The sequence below is a fragment of the Rutidosis leptorrhynchoides genome, chromosome 4 (assembly GCF_046630445.1).
Source record: "Rutidosis leptorrhynchoides isolate AG116_Rl617_1_P2 chromosome 4, CSIRO_AGI_Rlap_v1, whole genome shotgun sequence".
Lineage (NCBI taxonomy): Eukaryota > Viridiplantae > Streptophyta > Magnoliopsida > Asterales > Asteraceae > Rutidosis > Rutidosis leptorrhynchoides.
The window spans coordinates 524,873,349-524,899,042 of NC_092336.1; the positions used below are offsets into that span (position 1 = coordinate 524,873,349).

Consider the following 25,694-nt stretch of genomic DNA (forward strand, 5'->3'; position numbering starts at 1 on the left):
TACATTTTTATTATATAAATTTTAATATAAAATTTTATTTATGAATAAATGAATTATATTATTTACTATAATAAATCTGTTAAAAATATTGAAAAATATAAAATGACTATATTTAAACTATATATTAATCATGCATAAATTTTGGAAATCATTTTGAGTCAAATTGACTTTTGTTGACTTTTGCATATTAGTCTCGAGCATTAGGATTGTGATACACTATGGCCTGACCTAAATTGCTATATAGATATTGACCAACATATAAAAATATATAATTAATATAGGTTCGTGAATCCGAGGCCAACCCTGCACTTGTTCAATGACGTCATATGTATTTTTACTACGAAATACAGTATTGTGAGTTTCATTTGCTCCCTTTTTAAATGCTTTTGCAATATATATTTTTTGGGACTGAGAATACATGCGCTTTTTAAATGATTGACGAAATAGACACAAGTAATCGAAACTACATTCTATGGTTGAATTGTTATACCGGATATTGCCCTTGTTGAACTTGGTAACCTAAGAATTGGTGTTTATTATAATTGCCACCAATTGACGCGAATCCTAAAGATAGATCTATGGGCTGTGACACGCCCCAGTCAGAGAATTTGAACTGCTTTAGTACTTCGATGATTATATATGGGGATATTCTAGATGCATTTTGTTAATGTCGGTTACCAAATGTTCAATCCATACGTATGAATTTTAAACACTTACGAGTGTATGATTATCGAATAAATGAAATCTTGTGGTCTATTAAAATTATGGAAATGATTGATTACGATAAACTAATGAACTCACCAACCTTTTGGTTGACACTTTAAAGCATGTTTATTCTCAGGTATTAAAGAAATCTTCCGCTGTGCATTAGCTCATTTTAGAGATCTTACTTGGAGTCATTCATGGCATATTTCGAAAGACGTTGCATTCGAGTCATTGAGTTCATCAAGATCATTATTAAGTCAATTATAGTTGGATATTGGATATTATGAAATGGTATGCATGCCTGTCAATTTTCGATATAAAGAAAGTTTGTCTTTTAAAAACGAATGCATTGTTTGTAAAATGTATCATATAGAGGTCAAATACCTCGCGATGTAATCAACTATTATGAATTGTTTATAATGTATATGAACGGGTCCTTTCACTATTCTAAATCCAAACATACACCAATATTCTTTAAAAGATTGGTATTTTCGTTTGGCGCGAAAAAAATAAACTTCCAGTAAGAACTGAATTAAATAATATAGGAATAGATTTACATTCTGTTAGATGTCTGACGTGTGATGAGGAAATTGAGACATTACAGCATACACTCTTAACTTGCTCAAAAGCGTTTGATATTTGGGAGATAATAAGAAAATGGAGGAAAGTAGGTAATATTAATATCTCTACTCCTTCAGATATCTCCAAAGGTTCAAACCCCACTTTTAATACATCAAGAGGATCTTCTGCTTAGTTTGGCAAGCAATTGTGTAGGTCACGGATTACTATATAAGAAAAAACCGCAATGCATACGTTTTCGGGAAGGATCAATTAAGTGGTCCAAAAATAGTCTCGAAATCCAAACAAATAGCTTCGAATGAATCACGAGTCGTTGGAAAATGTAATTTAAAGTGGCTAAATTGGATAACAAACCAAAAGATTTTCGATGCCAACCCTACTTCTACTGTGAAGGAAGGAATCAGCTAAATCTATTGTTACTTTGCACCATGAAGACCCGAGATAAATGATATTTTCGAGTTGTTCCTCGAGTGACTAGTTTGAAAGATATGTACATTTTGGCTAATTCTTTGTACATTTTGGCTCCTGACTCTCACAATCAGTATGCTTGTAGTTTTTATTGTAATCCTTTATATTATTGTTTATTATCTCTAATAAAGAGAGAAGGATGATTTTCTCAATTTTTGAGAGTGTTTTCACTCTGAGTGGAGAAATGACTTGTATTTATTCTCGAATAAGGGAAGGATTGTCTACATCTCACCTCCCTCATATACCACTTATGTGGTATTGAGTTTTGTTGTTGTTGTTGTATCTCTAATAAAGTTTTGGTTGATTTATAAAAGAAAAAGAAAAATAGTATGATTATTACTATTATTATTAATTATTAATAATAATTTCAACTTTATAGGTAGTAATAATTAGACAAAATTGCCCAAATCATTCTTGTGCTTTTGGTTTTTTTGCCTAAATCGTCTCTGTGTTAACAAAACTGCATAAATCATCCTTAAATGCCAAATAACGTCCCAAATTAGTCTCTGCCTTAACTTTTGTTAAACTCTCCGTTAGTCAAAAATACACAATTAGTCCCTGAAGTTTCTTAAAATATTACAACAAAGATCCTCTTCATCATCTTTAAGATGAAGCTTTAATGAAAGCTTAAAAAATCAATTAAGCTTTATCCAACGACAACCAATCACAAGATGCATCAGACTCTCTATTCGTGGAATCCTGTCTCAAAATAAATAAAGCAAATATCCACAAATAAATAATGAGGATAAACCCAAAACAAATTTTCGAAAAGCTTAACACTCGACATCCACAGTTTTATTTTTATATTAAACAAAAACTCCAATCTGCTTTACCTTCTTCTTCACAACATCGAGGTGAAATTAACAAACAAAATAAATCTAGAAACACATAATCAAATCAAATTGTATCGTTTGAAGAAAGCAAAAATTACATCAATTTTACAACACAAAAAAAATCACTGGTACCGAATGGTAAGCAAGCAACGATAGTTAATGAGTGAGTGACGACAGTGGACGATGTTGGTGATGTGAAAAATCTGCTAGATCCACAACAATTTATGGTGGCTTTTGGAGTAGGTGAAAAAATAAATGGTATCTTTTTTTTTCTCATGAAGAACTCAGGTTTTACAAAAGAGGAAAGGGTATGGATAGGAATATAAGTGGCTAGATGGGGGAGTACATAACATTTAAGCGTGATCGATACAGATCTCCAGTAAGATTACATTAATGATTAATTCCCAAGTAAACAAGTCAATGTGCTTACCGAATAAGCTCTTCAGTCACTTCAGCCCAATAAGCTAAAAATAAACAGGCCTTAAAGCTTCATCTTGAAGATGATGAAGAGGATCTTTGTTGCAATCTTTTAAGAAACTTCAGGGACTAATCGTGTATTTTTGACTAACAGAGAGTTTAATAAAAGTTAAGGCAGGGACTAATTTGGAACGTTATTTGGCATTTAAGGATAATTTATGCTGTTTTGTTAACACATGGACGATTTGGGCAAAAAATCATAAATACATGGACGATTTGGGCAATTTTATCTAATAATTAATAATGATAAAAATTAATTTATTGTTGGGAAAACATGAATAGAAGATAACAATGATAGAAAATAAAACTAGCTTTTATATATATATATATATATATATATATATATATATATATATATATATATATATATATATATATATATATATATATATATATAGTTAAAGGATCAGGAGCGAACTTTGGGTGGTAACGAACCCAGAGAACCGAAGCAAAAACATGATGACTGGTAATAAGTTATCTTTTATAAAATATTGAATCATGTTGTATATATTGAATTGTTGTTGGTGTACATTTAACTTAACTTAACATATAGTATAATTGCTTTTCACAATGAATATGGAATTACATTTTGTAAATGGACTTGAGAGCCATACAGATTGAACTCAAACTGTAGGCAGATTGAGTTAAATGTGTGGGAGACTGAACTACATTATCACATATGGGTCAAAATTGCCACAAATTGAATTCATTCTGCACATAAATGGATTCAATCTGTTGCAAATTGAAGGTCAGTCTGTTGCAGATTGAAGGTCAATGTGTTGCGGACTTAAATAAAAAAAAAACAAAGTTTCAATATGTTGCAGATTGAAGTTCAGTCTGTTGCAAATTGAAGGTCAACTGTTGCAGACTTAAATAAAAAAAAGTTTCAAGGCCAATCTGTTGCAGATTGAAGGTCAATCTGCATACAGATTGAAGGTCATTCTGCAACAGATTGAAGGTCATCTGTTGGTTCCACCGGCTCTGAATGTTTAGAACACGAAGCGGGGGAGCGAGTAGTTAGTTCTCTAAGTTCTCTCCTTAGTTGAGTTCTCTAGGGATCCTCTCCATATATATATATATATATATATATATATATATATATATATATATATATATATATATATATATATATATATATATATATATATATACAGTGATGATCTAGAGAAAATCAAGGGTAGCAGAGAACTCACAAACTAAACTTAATTTGTGTGCAGATTGAGGTTAATCTGTGGATTCTATGGTTTCTCTCTCACCTTAATTTTTTCTTGATCCTTTCAATATATATATATATATATATATATATATATATATATATATATATATATATATATATATATATATATATATATATATATATATATATATATATATATATATATATATATATATATATATATATATATATATATATGGGCAGGATCAATGGGAAAGTAACCAATCGGGGGGAAGCGTGGGAAGCAATTTTTTTTTGTTTTTTTTTGGAATTTTTTTTTCGACATCAAGATCACACGAAAATATGAACATTTAGAAGAGACACTTCGTGATGAATGTTATTATTTAGGCGGGAAAACGATCGACAAAAATAACATTCAAGATAATATTGTTCGTGAAGAATATGAACGTTTTTTTCTTCTTCATGTTTTGTGAAGTAAAATTTAGCCCGATTTAGAGTTTAGGGTTTAGGGTTTAGGGTTTAGGGTTTGGTGTTTTGGGTTTATTCCATAAACCCAAAACACCAAACCCTAAACCCAAAACTCTAAATCATTCGTGTTAAAAATTCAATCTAAATCCTAAATCTAAACCCTAAACCCTAAATTTCTAAACCCTAATATCTAAACCCTTTAAACCCTAATATCTAAACCCTAATATCTAAACCCCAATAGCTAAAACCTCAACATACGCTCGAAAAATACGATAATTGTTATATATTACTTCTTCGAGCGTTTTCCCGCCAAAATAAAAATATTTATCACAAAGTGTCTCTACTAAATGTTCATATTTTCATCCCATCTATAATGTTCGTGAACAAAGTTTTTTCAAAAAACGAAGAAAAATTTTTTTTTTTGCTTCCCCCCGCTTCCCCCCGATTGGTTACTTCCCTCTTGATCCCACCACTATATATATATATATATATATATATATATATATATATATATATATATATATATATATATATATATATATATATATATATATATATATATATATATATATATATATGTGTGTGTGTGTGTAGTTATTAATTAATTGAGATTGAATATATATATTCAATCTCAATTAATTAATAACTAGTACATACAAATAAAATATAATTTACATAAACAAATAATTACTCCGTATAATGATACGATCAATATTCTAGATATTCTAGACATGAAGTAGTTCAAGCGCATGTGACAATGTCTCTTTGAACTTAGTTACATTAAGTTTCACATTCTGTTTATCCAAATAAATTGATTTATAAGCACTCCAACCTTTCTTTTGCACTTTTTTTTTTTACGGCCAAAAAATGAATATATTAGAAAAACGATCCCTAGCTAGACGCTAAGGGAAGATTACAAAGGAATAGAGAGCCATGTGTTCCAATTTGGAACACCATGACTTCTATTTTTCAACCAACGAAAAGCAACTAGCCTAATTACATCAAATAGATTACTTCTACTACAAAACGAATCATGAAAAACAAGACCATTACGAAAACGCCACAACGCCCATAAACTTGTCACCACCACCGCAATAATCCGATTCTTTGAAGAGACTTGTATCCGAACACCTTCCAACCAAGATATAAAAGAATCCCATGAGACTAAGGGAGCCATACCACAATCGAGCCAAATACGAATCTTACGCCAAATCTCAGTAGCAAAAATACACTCGAAGAAAATATGCCTGGACGTCTCTACCCCGTTATCACATGCTGGACAAACGACCGAATCAATATCTATCCCCTTAGCGGAAAGATTCCATCGAACAGGAAGACAATTGAGCCGAAAGCGCCACAAAAAAACGTTAACTTTGCGAGGCAAAAACTTAAACCATGAAGTGCTAGTAATCGAAGACTGAGTTAGAAGACTATCCATATGAACTCTCGTATCTTTAACAGTGAATTCGCCTTCGTTGTTGATCGAACACAACCACGAATCAGATCTATTAGACAACGTTGGACAGCCTATCTCCTCAAGTAACATAGACAGCAGACTAGCAGTTCTACCTCTCAAACGGTCCCTCGTCCACTCGAATATCCACTCATTATTGTTGCGTTTATCAGCGATGGTATCAAAAGGGGACGAGTCTAGATGAAATAAACGACTAAATCTATCTTTCAAAGGAGCATTTCCAACCCATAAATCGTACCAAAAACGGATTTTTCTACCATCACCAATGGACAATCGAAAAAAATCAGTAGGAACATACTTCTCAGCAATGCAATTCGAACATGAATTAACAATATTAGACCACACAGTCGAAGTAGAAGATTTGGTGACTTCGAAAACATTACCATGAATAGACTTAATGATGGATACCCACATATCGTTCGGTCTGGTTAAAAATCTCCATCTCCATTTAAAAATAAGAGCCAAGTTGAAAGCTTTGAGACTTCCAATGTTTAGACCTCCTTTCTCAAAAGAAGCGAGAACTTTGTGCCACTTGATCCATGCCATCTTTTTATCTGTTTTGTTTCCTCCCCAAAAAAATCTAGCACGAATAGATTCAAGTTTCTTTAACACCGTTTCTGGACATTTGAATAACGACATAAAGTAAATGCCGAGACTACCCATAACCGATTTCACTAAAGTTAAGCGACCGCCCACGGAAATAAGATTAGCCTTCCACATCGATAATTTGGAGCTGAATTTCTCCACTAATGAGTCCCAATTTGAAACTCGTTTCATGCTAGTACCAATAGGAACACCTAGATAAGTAGTAGGAAAAGTACCAGCTCGAGCTCCAACACTATTTGCCATCGTAGCCACTTCTACATCATCCACCCCTATTCCGAAAACAAGGGATTTAGAGACATTCAATCTTAGCCCGGATACTCCATAAAAGATCTCTAAGATCATAACAATTCGTCTCATCTCTATAGCGTTCCAATCTGAAAAGATAATGACATCATCTGCATAAATAAAGTGAGATAAATGAATGTTATCGTTACCAACTTTGATGCCCCTGATGAGATTCGCTTCCATGGCATGATGAAAGGCGAGGTGCAGACCTTCCATGACTATAATAAATAAAAAAGGGCTTAGAGGATCGCCTTGTCTCAAACCCCTCTTTAAACAAAATTCTTGGGTAGGACTACCATTAACAAGAACAGAAGTCTTTGCTGAATATAAACACCCTTTAATCCAAGAACACCATTTCGAACTAAAACCCAACGAGGATAACATAAATAAAAGATACTCCCAATTTACCGAGTCATACGCCTTCTCAAAGTCAACTTTAAACAAAAGCATCTTCTTATTATCATTCTTGTACCACGAAATAATCTCGCTGAGCATAAGCGGGCTATCCAGAATCTGACGTCCGGCTATAAAAGCGGACTGAACCGGACTAATAATCTTATCGATGACACCTTGCAATCTATTAGTCAAGATTTTGGTAACAGTCTTGTAAAAACAGCTCACCAAAGAAATAGGACGAAAATCCTTGATGAGAACAGGATTACTAACTTTCGGGATTAAAGAGAAAAACGCCGAGTTTGCACCTTTAGGCATCTTGCACGAAAGAAAAAAATCTTTGATATCCCTGCAAAAATCAAATTTCACAATATCCCAAAAGTGTTTTAAAAAATGAAAAGAGATACCATCGGGTCCGGGAGCTTTCGAACTCCCGCAACTCCACACCGCATTTTTGATCTCAACCTCGTCGACATCAGCATCCAGGAAATATCGATCAGCTTCTGAGAGAGTAACCTTCGGCCTAATATTACCAAAACTGAATTCAGCCTCTGAAGCTTCGAATTTGGATTTAAAGTATTCGAATAAGCTTGTTTTTATGTCATCAGGATTGTCAATCCAAACCCCGTCAATTAATAGACCTTGTATGTGTTGAACACGTCGTTTCCTCTTCAGAGAACCATGGAAGAATTTCGAATTTTCGTCCCCCTCTACATCCCATTTAACATTCGCCTTTTGTCTAATATCCAAATCAACAATTTTAGCTAGATTATCCTTTTCAGCCGCTAAAGAATTTCGTTCCTCCACGTGCTCAATCCTCGCTGAACCATTATCAATCATAATATCAAGAGATTCGATCTTTTCATTTAACTCCTTTAAACGATCAGCCTCTACGGAACGAGAAGAGTGAATCCAACTTTTCAGTTGAAACTTAAGAAGACGGAATTTAGCAGCAATATCTAAATTTTTTTTTATATTAATCACATCCCACGCTTTATTAACCGTTTCTACAAAATCTCTCCGTTCGAACCAAGAATCAAAGATTTTAAAATAAGTCGGACCGAAGTCAACTTTATCTTGGTGTAAGTAGAGAGGCGAATGATCCGATAAACCTCTAGGTAAGACTAAACCTTTAAGGTTATCGAAAACGTTTAAAATATTATTCGAGATGAGAAAACGATCAATCTTGCTAAACTTACTACCCCGTTTGTTCCTCCAAGTAAATTGAAGACCACCTAGAGGCACATCAAACAAGTCATTAGCAATGATAAAGTTATTAAACAACAACGCCTCATTCAGACAAAAAACAGAACCACATCTCTCGTCCTCGTTTCTAACCGAATTCCAATCGCCCATACATATATAATCTCCTGGGTGAGAAGAAATAAATGTAGAAAGTTTAGACCAAAGAATCTCTTTATCCGACAACGATTGAGGAGCATAAACATTTACCATGTACACCACCGAATTAACACGATACCAAGTCCCCTTAACAATGACAAAGTTATCATCGCACCAAATATTACTTTTACCAAAAACATTCGGGTCCCATAAAGAGATGATTCCACCTGAAAAACCACGAGATAAAGATAAGGCGTAATCAAAGTTTTGATTACCCCAAAACGATTTAAGACGATTCATATTAAAACGAGACAACTTAGATTCTTGAATACCTAAAAAATCAATATTCAACGTAACACACAAATCTTTAATCCATTTTCTTTTATCGAAGAACAACGATCCACAAGAATTTACCGATAAAATCTTCATCTAAAAACTACATTATCGATATTACTATTCGACAACTTACAAAGACCTTTAGGATGATACCCCAACAAATCTCCAATTCCAAAAATATCTTCACTCAAATCCAAACTTTGGGACGGGATAGAATCATGATTAAAAATCGTAAAAGGAGTGTAACAACTAAAAGATGAAGTTAAACCTTGGTTCTCAACGTCCTTGTTCATGGAGAAACCAGGAGCATGAGATAAACTAGTACTACCTCCACTGTTACCCACAACATTATCGAAAAGAGGTTTAGTTGATATAGAATTATCATTATCAACACTCTGACCCGAAACATGCATTTTAGAATTAAAATGCTCATCATTCTGGGCATGAACATTCAATTTAATATTCACTTGTTCCTTAGAAGAAACATTAACACTACTTGTCCTTTTCATATTCGAACATGACACAGAATCATCTAGCTTAATACCTTCGAATTCCTTTAAATGATCAGAACATGTTTGTGAGTCTTCGGAAGTTTGGTACCCGGAAACAAAACTACCTGCATCTTCATTGTCCATAATATCGTCATCACTCTTTTCCACTTTAATTGTCGAATCAATATCAAATAACCAAGTGCCAACCTCTTGAACAACAACTTCCACATTAGATTTGTCTATTTCAACATTACGAACCGACGAGATCGGATGTTTGTCATACGTTGCAATACAAACACGACAAGTAGACAAAGGTAACTTGCAATTCGACTCGAAGAAAAGGAACTTGCCGAAAAGAGAAGCCACTTTTTTACCAGCATTAGTACCCCACGCACACGTAGGTAAACCATTAATCTCAATCCACACTATTCGTTCATCAACTACAAACATATCAGAGGGCTCTTTCAAACAAGCAAACAACGATAACATGTTTGGACTAGCTTTAAAACGAGCACAAGCATCAATAGAATCAAAAAGAAACCACACCCATGGAAAGGTTAAACCTTTCTTTTGCACTGAATACGGATCCACAAACACTTGATGCTTCAATGGATATTCTTGAATCAAACTGCTTTCATCTTCACTAATCTTATACTCCAAATACTTCAAACCCATTTCCTTAGAAGGTTCACCAAAATATGTACTTGCCAACCATTCCATCTTTCCAAATGGTACCACTTGTATAATCACGCCGTTTTCGGGTAAAAAAACCATATTCGTTAACCCTGCCCCGTGAACTCCGATCAACACATCACACGAGTTCACGAGCCTAGAAATATGTGTCATATTCGCGCTCATCTCACTAACAATCACCTCAAATCCCATGTTTTCGGCTGCGAGAACCACATCTTCCACATTTGTAAAAGCTCGTGTTTTTTGTCTGGAAATAATTAGGAGTCGAGCTTTTTGAATTGAGCTATTGTTTAACTTAATAACCATGGATCGCTCCAACGAGTAAGAATTTCTCAAGAAGTTTCTAAAATCTTTCATTGATTCATAGTGTAGCTCTTTTGTGTGTTCTTTTTTAAGACCAACTATCATACTAGGAAAGCAATGTACTATATTTTCCCTATCGATATCAATAGTTTCATACCTTGATAATTTGTCTAATACTACTTTGAATTTGCTCGTCCATCGAGGAAGTTTGTTCGACACTAGGAACTTCACTTCACCATTGAATTTACGAGACGTAGCATACAGAGGGATTATGACATCTGTGAAGGCGTGAAAGTTGTTATTAGCATAGCCACCGATAGAAAAAACTACGGCTGGTACGTTGTGAGTTTTGTTACATTCGGGCATGATTTCAGGTTGGTTTTCAACTGATTTTAAGGTAAATGTTGTAACAAGATCCATTGCACTTTTGTCGCCATTACGAGCATAAGGCTTTATGATGAAAGAAGCATTTTTATTGTGTGAAGAAGCTACAAATATGAGTGAGGATGTCCCTTTAATCCTTACGTCACCTTTAATCTCACATGTATCTGATCTGTGTTTTGATATGTCACATGTAAGTGAGGTTTGTTGTACTTCAGAATCTGTTGATATTCATGAGAATTTATAATTAAGGGTGAACTGTATAAAATCCAAGTAAACTATTAACAATAATATTGTATATTACAGTATATATCAGGCATGTATATCGGTTATTGTTTGTCCAAGTATCGATACTCCGTATGTTAAACGCAGATAAATTAATTAGCATATTCAATTCTAACATGTAATGTAATAGAAAATAGAAAATGAAATAATTATTTAACTAATAAATTGTACCTACACTTGAATTAAAAACAGAGTTTTCTTGCACGCTTTTAATAAAAATTAACAAGTAGAGATTATTGTACTTACATGGTCGTTTTGGTTCGCCTGTTTTGTCGGTAATCATCGCTAATTGTAGTCCGTCAGCCATCGTCAACCTCAAATTCACTAATGAAAATGAAAATGAAAATATAAATAAAAAAACATTAAAATATAATGATAACAACAACAATAACAAAACTCAATCCCTAAAGTATGAGGTAGGTAAAATGTAGACAATCCTTCTCGTATGATAGAATAAAGAGAAATCATTTCTTTACCCAGAGTGAAACACCTCAAGAGTAGAGATTGAAAGTCATCTCTCTCAATGTTCAAAGGATAGAGAGATTGTTTTCGAATTGACCCCCGGTCAATAAGTAAGTTAAAAAAAATGTGACACGCCATGAAAATGATAGAATCAAATTTCTATGAATTTTAAACCTGCCTGAAATTCAATTTAGGCTCTAAGCGACAGTCAAGATACTAATAAATCGACGCTTGTTGTTGACTCGATTAATAGAGCCATTAAATATAATGATAACTTGCGATAAATTAGTTGATAACCCTATCAACTAAGATGTTGGGGGTTCAAATCGTGTTATGATCGAACATATTTTGTTGATTTGTAAATGTTCATGTAATGAGTGCGTAAATTTGCTTTAAAAAAAAAAGCTTATTTATACAAATTTTAAGTGATTGAAAACATACAAAATAACTTGGGATAACTATTCAAGCCTTAATTCAGCAATGACATAAATATATAAACTAAATCATGACTTCTATATCTATATATCTATTATATACATGTAGTTATCACATTTAAGCATACAAGTTAACCATCACAATAAAAATGAAAAAAAAAAATGACGAGATAATCTAAATAGTAATCGTTATTTTAGTGTAGAAAAAAAAACTAATAGTAAATTTGAAAAAAAAAAAAAAAAATATTCCTCTATACATACAATCTGAAAAGAAAAAACATCATCAATCTTAATCATATACTCTCTTCAAACACACATTACATGGTAGATTGTTAAAGGTAAACTCCTTAATCAACATTTTACTTTAGAAAACACACCAATGTCCTACTAATCTACTACGGAGTATATGTTACACAATTAACTTTAACATATTGCATGACCAATACTTATGAGTTATGACGTACTGTTTTGTTAGAAAAAAGCAAACTCACATATATGGCGCATTAAAACGACTTACAAGCAGGTAGTGGGCCGAGGTAAGGCTTGAACACAGTGCACAAACAGCATGCGACTACAAAGCATGCAGCGAATGCGCTATACTTCAATCTTATTTGATCACGTCGACTGAAGCTTCGAGCAAACATCTCATCGTATGTCATCTTTTTGCTAATTTTCAATGTAAATATGTTAAGAATGGTAGCTAGTGATTGAAGGTATAGTAGCTACTACAAAAACTACCGACATATATGTGCAGTGTGCTTTTTTTTTATGTGTGTTTGTTATGTATATGATATGATATAAAAGTATAGATAGATGGAATGGCCTGCAAGAAAGACCAACTAGGATTAATTTGTCAATGATTGGTGCCTACGATTTCAATATATTTGGTAGTTGACTTCATTAAACCACCGTCTGTTAAGGAGGATTGTCTTAATTTGCTGTTTTGGTTTACAGCACTCGTCTTTAATTTGTTTCATTACTACATTTGGCGAAACTATGTGTGAGTGTGTGTATTTTGTTAATCAATTAGCACTACTATCAAGTATACATATGTTATCTTATTATTATATGAATTTATTCATATGAGTTAGTAATCACTTGCATCCATAAATTTGCTTGAAAACAAAGGGACCAATGAGATGGCGACATGTGGCGCGAAAAGCACATGTGATTGAAAAAAAAAAAATTCGAAAATTTTTTTTTAATTTTTTTCGAAATTTTTTTTTTCAAATTTTGTTTCCGAAAATTTTTTTTTCGAATTTTTTTTTTAAAAAATCATATGTGATTATGCATGTCAATCACATGTGATTGTAAACCCAATCACATGTGATTATGCATGGCAAATCCAATCACATGTGATTGTACAATTCAATCACATGTGATTGTGCAGGTAAATCACATGTGATTGTAAAAAAAAAAAATTAAAATTTTTTTTTTTTTTAAATTTTGAAAAAAAATTTAAAATTTTTTTTTTCAAAAAAAAATTTTTGAATTTTTTTTCAATCACATGTGATTTTCGCGACACGTGTCGCGCTCTCATTGGTCCCTTAAATCTCAACTTAATTTATGGACTCAAATGAATATTCCTCTTATTCATATTTATAATTTATAAATATTTATATACATAAGTAAACATTTAACTTTTGTTTTTTTTTTTTAAAGGGTTAAACTAGTTTTTTTTTTTTTTTTTTTTTTTTTTTTTTTTTTGCAACTACGATTTTTTGACATAAGTAGATCATTTATTTCAACGACCCTCATCATTTTCACGTAACACACGTTCGGGCGGAAACCCGAACCCGATCGACAGTACCCGAGAACACATCCATTCGGGCAGTGGTTCCGGGTAGAGGTCCGTGAACGAATCCGGTAAAACCTCCCTATAGGGTCAATATATACCACCATTATTGGTGTTCAATTGGTTTAAAGAAAATCATGTCATCCTTAAGGATCGAACTCATGACCTCTCCCTATCCCATGATACAAAGTACATGGGAGGAACCGTTGGGCTATGCCCGTAAATTCGGGTTAAACTAGTTTATAAGCTATATGAAACTGACCCAATTAAATGATAACTAAAATTGTAATTGTATATTTTCACCATTTTCGATCATATCACAAAAACACCCAAAAACTTATGTATATTAAAAATAATACTATTTACTTTTTTTTAATATTTTATTAGAAAAAACGTTTATCATTCACCGGTTAGAATTTATTTTTTGAAAATATTTACCGTCAATTATGTTGTTCTCATGATAGATTTTGATAAAAAAAAAAATTATGTTTTTGCTGATAAAAATTATTTTTTTCACCTATATCATTACTATTTATTTTTATTTTTTTCACAATCATTACTATTTATTTTGTATCCAATGAAAAAATTACCCTAAAGATTTATAAGTTAATTTAAAATTTCTCTTACTTTTATAATTTCATTACAAAGGAAACAGTGCCTAAAAACCATTAAATTAAATTAAAATTAAATTAAAATTAAAATTACTTTCTATAGTTGATAATGAACAATCAGTTTAATACAACAAAAGCATACGAGTATAATTTATCTATCTATCAATCTATTATCTATTATCTATTCTATTACATCATATAAAGCACAAGGATTAGTCCTATGTGTCACTCACCTAATCACTCCTTAATTAGGATAATCCACATGTTAATCACCCATTAGTGGGATTAATAAACCTAAACTACCCTAAAAAACTGCCACGTGTCCCGGTTAGTAACTTCGATTTAAAAAAAAACGGAACAAAAAATCACACCTGCAACCTCCCTATCTCTCTCTATCGTTCATGGAAAAACCCTAACAAAAAATCGACGATTGAGGCCGATATCGGCCTAAAAAAAACACCACTGCTACCTCTAAATTATTCTTCATCATTTTATACACAGATCGGTATCAATTTTATAGATTTACCACATTTTCCTTATACACCGGTAGTTAATTTGATCTCGCCTGCAGCTTCTGCCGTTGGTTAATCGGACAGCGGAGGAGGACGATTATGATCCACATCCGATTAAGATTTGATATCCAACGCGGCCATCTAATCTCGATCGTGTTTTCAATTTATCGATGAACGGTGTAAGTATATAATTGCGTCATATTAATTTCTGGTAGCAGTAATTGATGAACGGTGTAAGTATCTAATCTCGATTATGTAACTACAATTCATAATAACGATTTTTTATAAACCGTTATGAATATGGAATAGAAATCGACAGTTCGTTCCATCCATAATAAGGCATTCGAATCCATAGAATTCAACTGGGTCTGAATCTGCATCAACTGACATTCTCCGATGTTGAAATACGTATCAATTTAGGTAAATATTTCTTTTTTATTTTCTAACCTAGGGTTTATTATTTTCTATTTTTTTATATTTAATAACCCGAAGTTGGGTTTTAGTTATTGTGATCTTTTATGGTAGATTTGAATTTTCAAAATTTCAAATGGTTGTGGATGGTGATGTTTTGATCATAATTTTACAAAATGGTATCGATTTCAATAGATAATTAAAGATTTTAAGGATTTCTGTATAATCAATTGGATCTTTATGAATATTCAATACGAATTGATACTGCAGTTTATGAACTTTATCTTGAATTCAAATTGTTTTATTATGAATATTCAATACTAATTGATACTGCAGTATATGTAGTGGGTCTTTTTTGGTTCGAAATCTTATGAATAAATGATATACTGCTGCTTTTAATTGTTGATTGTATCGCTAATTTTTCCTGATTACTTGGGTGTTGTTGCAGCGTTCTTCGGTTACTATCATCTCCTTGATTTATCATTGATCGCTTAAGTAATTGAAAACTGAATCGTTGATATAATATCATTCAATAGATATGTAAGTTTCAAATTTCTTATAATGTCCGATTTTAAATTCGAGCAGTGACTTTTTCATCGATTTTTATTTTTTTTGATCGTGCTATTTTAGGTTAGGGTTTCTGTATAAAACACACTTATATAATGTGATTCATGTAATTAGGAGTCTGAAGAACCTATTGATCATTTTTTCTTATAGAATTGTACACAAATTATGAGCCCGTAAGTGATGCAAATGTGATAAGAGTATGTCGAAAAATAGCTGCTGGTCTTTTGTTCATGAAGAGAAAAATAGATCGACTTTGTACACAGATCGTTTGACCAAAATGACCAAACGGGTCAAACGGGACCAAATGGGCAAAACATGTAGAGGCGGAAAGTAAATGCATGTCCTTAAGTGAGAGTTGTAACATTGACTCATTTGCACATCAAAAGGTTGTATTGTATATTTCCTAACACAAACTTTGCTATATAGCAAAAAACAGATATGGGTCATACGATATGGGTCATAACTGACACTATGTGTTCTCAAATGCTTAATGATGAAAGAGGAGTTCCAGTTGTGCAAGAAATCCTCAAGAATAATATATAAGTTCCTAAAAATGACAGGTATGGTATAAAATTGCATTGTTACTTTTAATGGTTAATATGTTATTAAACTTTGATTGTATTAATGCTTTACTCTACGTAAAATTGATGGGCTACTGAAGTTGTGATTAAATATGTTTCTTAAACATATTACCTCTTTTGCGTTATAGGTTGGGTCCAAAACACACGATTCTTAACTATGTTTCTTTCACACTTGGTGTTTGACTTTTTGAACCATTCGGAGTAAAGCTGATTGGATTCAAAGTTTGTAATTCGTTGTATTTTTTAAGCACAATCTTCAAATATCATCAAAAAAACAATCTCTCTGTGCATATTTACATCGTGTCAACTGATATAGAATTATTGTTGTTTGTTGTTTAAGTTGTTAAAGTACTCTGTATGTGATAGAAATGGGATAAACACACGCATGAAATTTTATTCTGAAAAGCACACACATCATATATTATTAGAAACTTAGAATATGCAATTGTTTTTAGTTGTCGCTAATTCACATAGCTCAGGTGCATTTTTATTCTCGACGTTGCTTACATGAAGCTTTGTTTGGAAAAATAATTTAGTACTAACTGTTTTGTACTTGCAAACGTATCACCGTCTTCATATTTTGCTTGGCAGTGAAACAACAAACTAAAAACTGGATAAATCAGAGTCAAACACAATTCTAACGAGTTGCTTGAGTATTTACATTTTTCAGATATGGTATCAGTAATCGAATCAAACGTGTCTACTATACTTACCTTCCTCTTCGACCATTTTGGCATCGGTATTCTACAGGCTTATCTTACAAATAAACTTGACGATCTTCCTTTGAACTCAATGGTAGGTAAGGTTCAATTCATTTATATGTTGTGTTGGTTTACATTTTTTTTTTTTTTATGTTTTGTAGGTTGCAAAATGGGCGGGTCAAGCGGTCAAACGCGTCAAGTGTGTTATATATATGTTGATTATTGATTTAACAAAATCCCTTTGGATCGTTGTGAGTGATACCTCTGAAAATAGGTTTCCGCAATTTAAGTAGAACAAACTAAATAGGAAGCACTGATTTAACATACTTATTTTAGATATCTGAGGTACATGATTTAATAATTTGTTTTTCAACTCATAATGCAAGCACTGAAATACTGTAGCTGGTTCTAAAAATGGAAGCTCATGGACCTTCCTCTTATCCTTGACATCAAAGGCTGCTTCAAGGTAATTATGGTGCACTAATAATAATACTAGAGAGAGAATATGAGAGAGAGAGAGAGCACTAGAGAGAGAGGGGGTCTGGCAGGTTGCGACATCTACAGGAGTACGGAGGCGGTGTATGACGGCTACGATGGTAACGGCTACCGGAAACAACAATCAAGGGTAAACAACAAACGAATCACTTCTTTCTTGTTTTTCAATTATCCAACCTCTTGGAAGGTGACGGATCTATGGCGATTATTCAAACGTCATGGAAATGCTTCTGAGATCTACATGGCCAAGAGATGTCTCCCCAGTGGACAAAAGTTTGGATTTGTCAGGTACGTTGACGTCCATAATCCGGACAAATTCGCAGACGAGATGAGAAAAATCAAAATCGGGGATCTCTACTTAAGATTCTATCAATCAAAGAATGAAAAAACTGCTCCTCCTACCATGAAAAAACAAGAAAACTCAAGTTATCATCGAGAGGAATTCCAAAAGACCGTTTCGAAGGGTGATAATTTTAGGGATGATCGATCCTTCAACGATGTTGCCAAAGAACCATGGAAACCTTACCCAAACCATATACTTAATCAAACAAATAATCACCAACACCCTCACCATTCATTCCACTATTCAGATTCAAACTTTCCAACCCTCCCTACACGTCACTTTCAGTCCTACCCAAAACCCATTACTGTACCACCTCCTCACACCTGTAACCACCATCATAAACCACCCCTAAACAAACACAAATCGCCAACTCTTTTCCAACCTAAACACTACCCAAAAACACACAATCAAAACCGAAGTAACTACTCTCCACCTCCAACTTATAAACCGAAAACAAACATTCCATCTACGAATATACCACCTTCCAAACAACCCCCTAACCCACTTGACGACTTCATAACCAATACAAACATGAGCAGAGGAATAGAACTTGATGATAAGGAAAACTATTCTGAGGTCTTTAAAAGAACTTTGGTAGGTGAAACCTCCAATTTAGAGATCTTAGAACAACTAACAGATCTTTGTAATGAGGAGGGTCTTTCAAACTTTGTAATCAAATACATAGGAGGGTTTGAAATCTTGATTATCTTTGAATCCGAATCAACAGTTGAAAACATATTAGCCAATGAACATCACAATATCAAGAGATGGATTCATAACATTAGACGTTGGAATGACAATCATACATATCCAGGACGACTAACTTGGGTTAGTGTTTATGGGGTACCAATCTCACACTGGATAGAAGAGACATTCAGGAAGATTGCTTCATGGTGGGGTCCAATAATTGAGACAAAAAATTGTAGCATTACGGAAAAAACGCAAAATCTTATTGCTGGCAAAATACTGGTTAAAGTTAAATGTTATAATCCAATTCAAGAGATAATCAGGCTCAAAACCAAATCAACAATTCATTATGTTAGAGCTTTAGAGGAATTCAGGGATATCGTTGAATTAGATACGGATGATGAAGGGTCCTGTTGGTTGTCAGATAATGAGTCTTTAGTGGATTTCAGTTCAGACGATGAATCAGTGCCGGAAACTGAAATTCCGGCAAGAAAGGAAGACAAAGAGGTGGGAGATGGATCATCTAAATGCATGGGAACTAATGAAAATTTTTTCCCCCGCAATAGTGCCAACACAGTCCCCAATGAAGGCACAGTCCCCAATGAAGGCGTGGAACAGAATAATAATTGTAAAGGCACCGAAAAAAAAGCAGAGAATTTGAAATGCTCCAAACTGGGTCCCACATCCACACTAATCCAGGTAAAATTGTCGATGATAATAATTCTTATACATCCCCTATTCCTAACGACTGCAATTCAAATAAGCCTAATCCAATAGTCAAAGAAAACACGCATGTTAATCCAAGAATCTCTTCAACTAAAGCCCAGTCCCCTTCTAAACATTCTCGGCCCATTAACGACTCCCCAAACCCACTTACTATACAAAATAAAAAACCTATTAATCAGCAGACCCAATCTTCCATCTCTAAGTCCACTAAACAACAGAATCTTTCTATTCCTACTTCACCAACCAATTCAGATCCTAAAAATAATTCTATTAATGAATCAAGCCAACCAAGTCCTATTCGAGTAACCAACCTTTTCGATAACCATGTCCCAAGCTCCCATAAGAGTCCACAAAATAAATCCAACTCGTTTCAAAAACCTGTGAACATTTCACCAAGATATCCTACACAACACACCTCTACTAATACCCAAAACAGAAAAAAGAAAGGAAAATTTAGCCACACATCCTCATCTAAACCTTCTTCCACCCCTACCAACTGCTCTCGAAAACTACAGTCGAGTAAATCTATTGGCATACAAAAAATGTCATCTAGATTTCTTCAATTAAAAAATCAGGCCCGTCATGTCCACAAATCAACCAATACCTCCAACGTGTCCTCAAAATCTAGAAAAAGTAAAAAATCAAAAAGCTCCTCCCTGGATTCAACAGCTAGTATAGGTCTAAATGAATATGGGAAGAAACTTGGACTTCATTGGGAGGAAAAATCCCAGTGACCAGTTTTTTCCTACACCTTCGTCTATTAATGTTTTTTTAATGAAGTTAATGTCTTTCAATATTCGTGGTTTTTGTGGAGAAGACGGGAAAGATAGCAAAGTCGGATGGTTTAGGCAGATGCGTTTAAAGGAATCCATTGATATCGTGGCAATTCAAGAGAGTAAGTGTAACGAAGTAAATGACAAATGGGTAGAGAATATATGGGGCTCACCAAACTTCCAGTATGTGCAAAAACCAAAAATGGGCAAGTCTGGTGGAATGTTGCTTATTTGGGATCCTAATGTTTTTATTATCGATGATGCTGTCGAAAAAAAATACTTCTTGGCAATCAAAGGTTCGTGGAAAGGAAAAACCACTCAAACGGTTATCATCAACGTATATGGACCACACAAAGATAAGGATAAAAAACTCTTCTGGGATAGTCTTGAAGACATTATGTCTCTACCTGATGTCGAATGGATAATAGGAGGAGATTTCAACGAAGTTAGATCGGAAGACGAGCGTCAAAACTGTGAGTTCATCAAAAGAAGGGCAAAATTTTTCAACGATTTTATTGATAGTAGTCGTTTAATCGACATCCCACTGATCGGTAAGAGGTTCACAAGAGTTAGTGATGACGGGAAAAAGTTCAGTAAACTAGATCGATTTCTTGTATCCGAGAATTTTCTACTTTCACGAGATGATATTTCGGTCACCTGCTTGGATAGAAATACCTCTGACCACTGTCCGATTATTCTACAAGACAACAATGTTGATTTTGGTCCCAAACCGTTTCGGATTTTTGATGTATGGTTAGAGAATAAAGATGTTGAACCTATCGTTGTTGAAGCTTGGAATAAAAAGGTTGTTGGCTCTAAACTTGATTGTGTTTTTAGAAACAAGCTGAAAAATGTTAAAGATGCACTACGAACATGGAGCAGACACAAATATGGATCCATTGACAAGGAAATTGAATCATGTATGGCTACCGTTATGGATTTTGAAAAAAAGGCTGATTTGGGTACTCTACCTGAAGCTGATCGAAATGAATGGATTAATACTAGAGCGAAATAGGTTCAAAAAGAACGGGAGAAGATGAGTATGCTTAAACAAAAAGTGAGATTAAAGTGGGCAGCGGAGGGAGATGATAATACCTCGTTCTTTCATTCAACCTTGAGAAGAAACTATAATCGAACCAATATTAGAGGGTTGCATATTAATGGAGTATGGGAAGATAATCCTTCTAAAATAAAAGATGAAATTCATGGCTATTTTAAAAAATATTTGAAATCCCCCTTTCTGCCAACCCAGATTTTAATTGCCTGAGATCATTGGCTTTTTCAAAAATCAGTACAGAAGATGTTCTTTCACTAGAAGCTCCTTTCCTTGAAACCGAAATATGGAATACGATTAAAGATTTTGATCCAAGTAAAGCCCCGGGTCCCGATGGGTTCAATATGAATTTCTTTAAAAATTTTTATTGGTTGATCAAAGATGACTTAAAGAATGCTATCGATTGGTTTTGGTCTCATGGTCACATCTCCAATGGTTGCAATGCATCATTCTTTACACTTGTCCCCAAAAAGAAAGATCCTCTTCAATTAGGTGACTATCGGCCTATAAGTCTTATTGGAAGCTTCTATAAAATAGTCTCAAAATTGCTAGCTAATCGACTTCAAAAAGTGATTCAAAAAATTATTGGGACGGAACAAAGTGCTTTCATAAAAGGACGGTTTATTCTTGATGGTATCCTAGTAACTAATGAGATTGTTGAAAATTTGAAATTTCAAAAACATAAGGGACTCATCTTCAAAGCTGATTTCGAGAAGGCTTTCGATAGCCTTAATTGGAATTACTTGTTCACGATTCTTGAATGTATGGGCTTTGGTGCAAAGTGGATTTCGTGGATTTCTTCTTGTCTTAAATCCGCTTCTATTTCGGTGCTTGTAAACGGTTCACCAACTAATGAATTCACACTCCATCGAGGGGTAAGACAAGGCGATCCACTATCGCCTTACCTTTTCATAATGGCGGCTGAAGGACTAAACTTACTCATGAAACACGCGATGGAGGTTAACCTTTTCAAAGGATTTGAAATCGGGTCGGATAAAATTCTTGTCTCGCATCTTCAATATGCCGACGATACGATTTTTTTCGGGCAATGGAACAAAAAGAATGCTCGTAGCCTCTTCAATCTTCTCAAATGTTTTGAAATATTCTCGGGGTTAAAAGTTAATTTCTCAAAAAGTTGTTTATATGGGATCGGTGTTTCAAAGGTGACAATCGAAAATATGGCTAATTTTATAGGATGTCGGGTTGGCTCTTTTCCATTCACATACCTCGGTGTGCCTATTGGTCAAAAAATGAAACATATTCGGGATTGGGAAAAAGTCATTGAAAAATTTCATTCAAGGTTGGCGGATTGGAAAACAAAGACGTTGTCTTTCGGGGGTCGTCTTACTCTTATCAAATCGGTGTTAAGTAGCCTACCATTGTATGCCTTCTCCCTATTCCGTGCTCCCTCAAGTGTCCTCAATTTGCTAGAAGGTTTGCGTCGTAAGTTTTTTTGGGGCGGGTCGGGAGAAAATTCAAAAATCTCTTGGGTAAAATGGGAGAAAATTCTATTACCATACGAGGGCGGGGGGTTAAACATAGGGACACTAAAAGTTAAAAATCTTTCCTTACTTGGTAAATGGTGGTGGCGCTTTCACAACGAAACAAACTCCATTTGGGTCAAAATAATTCAAAGTCTTTACGGGCGGGACGGGGGGTTAAATTCTCATGAATTCCATGTAATACGCAGCAGGCACTCAACTTGGAATGGCATTAGGGCAGCAGGTTTCCACATCGATAGTTTGGGCGTTTCTTTCTCCAATTCATTCGTAAAGGTTGTTAATCGAGGTAATAACACAAGATTTTGGTTGGATTCATGGCTAAGAAGCACTCCTTTATGCGAAACATTTGCTAGATTGTTCCACCTTGAAAACTCAAAAGATGTGTTAGTAATGGATCGGTTAATTAAAAATAGTGAAAACGAAAATTGGTGTGCATTTTGGCAATGGTCCAGGATTCCTTCAGGAAGAACAAACGATGAACTAGTAGCACTTGAAGCAGCCGTTCGAGATTTCAGGTTCTCTGATTACCCTAGCGACGTGTGGAATTGGAACCTAAACAACAACGGACGCTTCATTACTTCGGTTCTAAATAAATTGATCGATACCAAGATACTGCCAGGGACTAATGGATCCTTAGCAACCATGCGCAACAATCTAGTTCCACAAAAACTTGGCATCTTCATTTGGCGTTCCAAGCTTAATAGGTTACCGGTTCTTAGTGAGTTAGACAAACGAGGAGTGGACCTAGATTCGGTGCTTTGTCCAATTTGCAGCAGTCACATTGAAACCTCAGAACACATACTGTTTCAATGCACTTTCGCGGTCGATATTTGGTCTCGTGTTTCAAGATGGTGGTCCTCTACTCCTTCTTCTACTTCGAATTACAGTGCCTTGTTTTCGGGTACCGCTAGCTCGTCAAATCCAAACATCTACTCCAAACTTTGGCAAGCAATCGAGTGGATCACCGGCTACCTATTATGGAAAAATAGAAACGACATGGTCTTTAAAAAGAAAAAAGGTAACGGTCCCTTGTTGCTAAGTGAAATTCAAACCAAATCTTTCGAATGGATCTCAAATCGTTCTAGAAAACTTTCGTTAACTTGGCTGCAATGGTTGACAAATCCGAGCTCATTCAACGATATAGGATAAATGTTCAGTCTTTAGTTTGCATGTTTCTATCGTTTTCTAGTTTTTTATGCATCTGTTTCTCTTTGTAAATGGCATTATCTAATATGCCAAGTTGTATCCCTTTCTATTTTATTAAAATTTCTATTGGTCTTTCAAAAAAAAAACTTAAAAATGCATTTGGGTGCATATTGCTACTTTGATAATATCTGCTGTTTTTTTAATCGGATTCCTCATGTATTCAAAGGGTAGGTGTGGGTTTTCCTTTGCATTATAGTTGTTTGAGTTGCAATTATATGTTTTTGTAATTTTTTTTGCTTCTCATGTGGTGTATGGAATGGTAAGATATTGTAGTGTTTGTGTCCGCCTGCACTCAAACAGATCTGCGATCGGTTAATTTAAGCTGCTGCTGTTTATTTTTTAGTTTCACCTGTGTTGATGAACAATTGTAGTATGTATGTTGTATGGTTTGCCGAATTTTTTTTTGTTTCGTTTTATAGGTAAGTAGTGTTGTTAATTAGCGTCATGTTGCTTTGTCTTTCAGGTTAATGACAACTTATTTGTTTGTGCATCCTAACCATCGACCGAATCCAGTTTTGTTAACCTCACACGATAACTGCAACCTATCTTCCTCAGGTATGATAATCTATAATTCAATGAGTTTTTTTTGTGCTGTAGAATCTGAAAGATTGTAATTTGATAGAGTTACACTATCCAACTTTGTGGCATATAAACTTCTGAAGTTCATTTCATTTAGATCTTTGAAAGAAAATATAGATTTTAGGTGTGGGTTTTAATGGAGAAGTGAAAATTTGCAGCAGGTTGGAGGATTTCAGTTATTTTGTTTTTAATTTACTAAATACCGAATTTTGAAAAAAAAATAGGTACATAGTTAATTTTGTCTTTAAGATGCGTATGTCAGTTTTTCGTTTTTTTTAAATGACGAATTGGCCACATTCTTATTTGATGATTTTACTAAATTATCAAATATTTGCAAGGAAGTGGCTATCTAGAAGATTTGGCCACGTTCTTATCTGCGGGTCAGGTTTTTGTTTTTGGCAGATTTTGATGTTGGTACTTCCTTTGAAGTTGCTATGTGTGCTCATATTCTTAATATAAATGTCATTGTTTTTTTGTACTTCTTCATATATGTAACGACCCTGCATTTTCCAACGTATAATTATTAATATTTATTATTAATACTTGTGCTTTAATGAATGTATGCTTATACATTTTACTTGTTACCGTAATCGACTTTTCATGTCCCGACTTGTCTTTGTGACACACGTACTTTTCACGAATAATATTTAGAATATTATTTGCATTCATGATTAATTATTATTAATCATTTTTAATTAACTAATGTTAGTAGTTAATTACTTGGACTATATTTATTTAATTTGTTACATACTTGGACTTGGGCCTTTATCAATGGACTTGAACTTGGAAGCCCACCCTACTTACTTAATGGACTACTTGTAAGCTCACTTTTATGCTAGTAATTTATTAATGTTAAGCATGGATTAATTAGTTAATGAGGAGACAAATTATTCAAGCATGCAAGACCATTTCTCCATACATTTAACTTATTACCTCTTCTTAGCTTACACCTTCATCCCA

General features: G+C 33.9%; 1 protein-coding gene and 1 long non-coding RNA gene across 4 annotated transcripts; one reads left to right on the forward strand and one right to left on the reverse strand.

The window, feature by feature from the left end:
* Positions 1-5,432: 5,432 nt before the first annotated feature.
* On the reverse strand, positions 5,433-12,850 carry LOC139839820 (alpha-1,3-arabinosyltransferase XAT2-like). Its single transcript, XM_071829984.1, has 4 exons — positions 12,709-12,850; positions 11,542-11,619; positions 10,197-11,231; positions 5,433-5,539 (listed from the first exon to the last, which is right to left on the reverse strand). Exons 1-4 carry the CDS (start codon positions 12,848-12,850, stop codon positions 5,433-5,435), a joined length of 1,362 nt encoding a protein of 453 aa, XP_071686085.1.
* Positions 12,851-14,987: 2,137 nt separating this feature from the next.
* On the forward strand, positions 14,988-17,710 carry LOC139844926 (uncharacterized). Of its 3 annotated transcripts, XR_011758132.1 has the most exons (5): positions 14,988-15,342; positions 15,419-15,529; positions 15,969-16,060; positions 16,514-16,647; positions 17,531-17,710. It is a non-coding gene; the product is annotated as an uncharacterized lncRNA (long non-coding RNA). The 3 variants fall into 3 exon arrangements; XR_011758133.1 differs by having other exon boundaries at positions 14,988-15,529; positions 16,797-17,710; XR_011758131.1 differs by having other exon boundaries at positions 14,988-15,529.
* Positions 17,711-25,694: the final 7,984 nt, after the last annotated feature.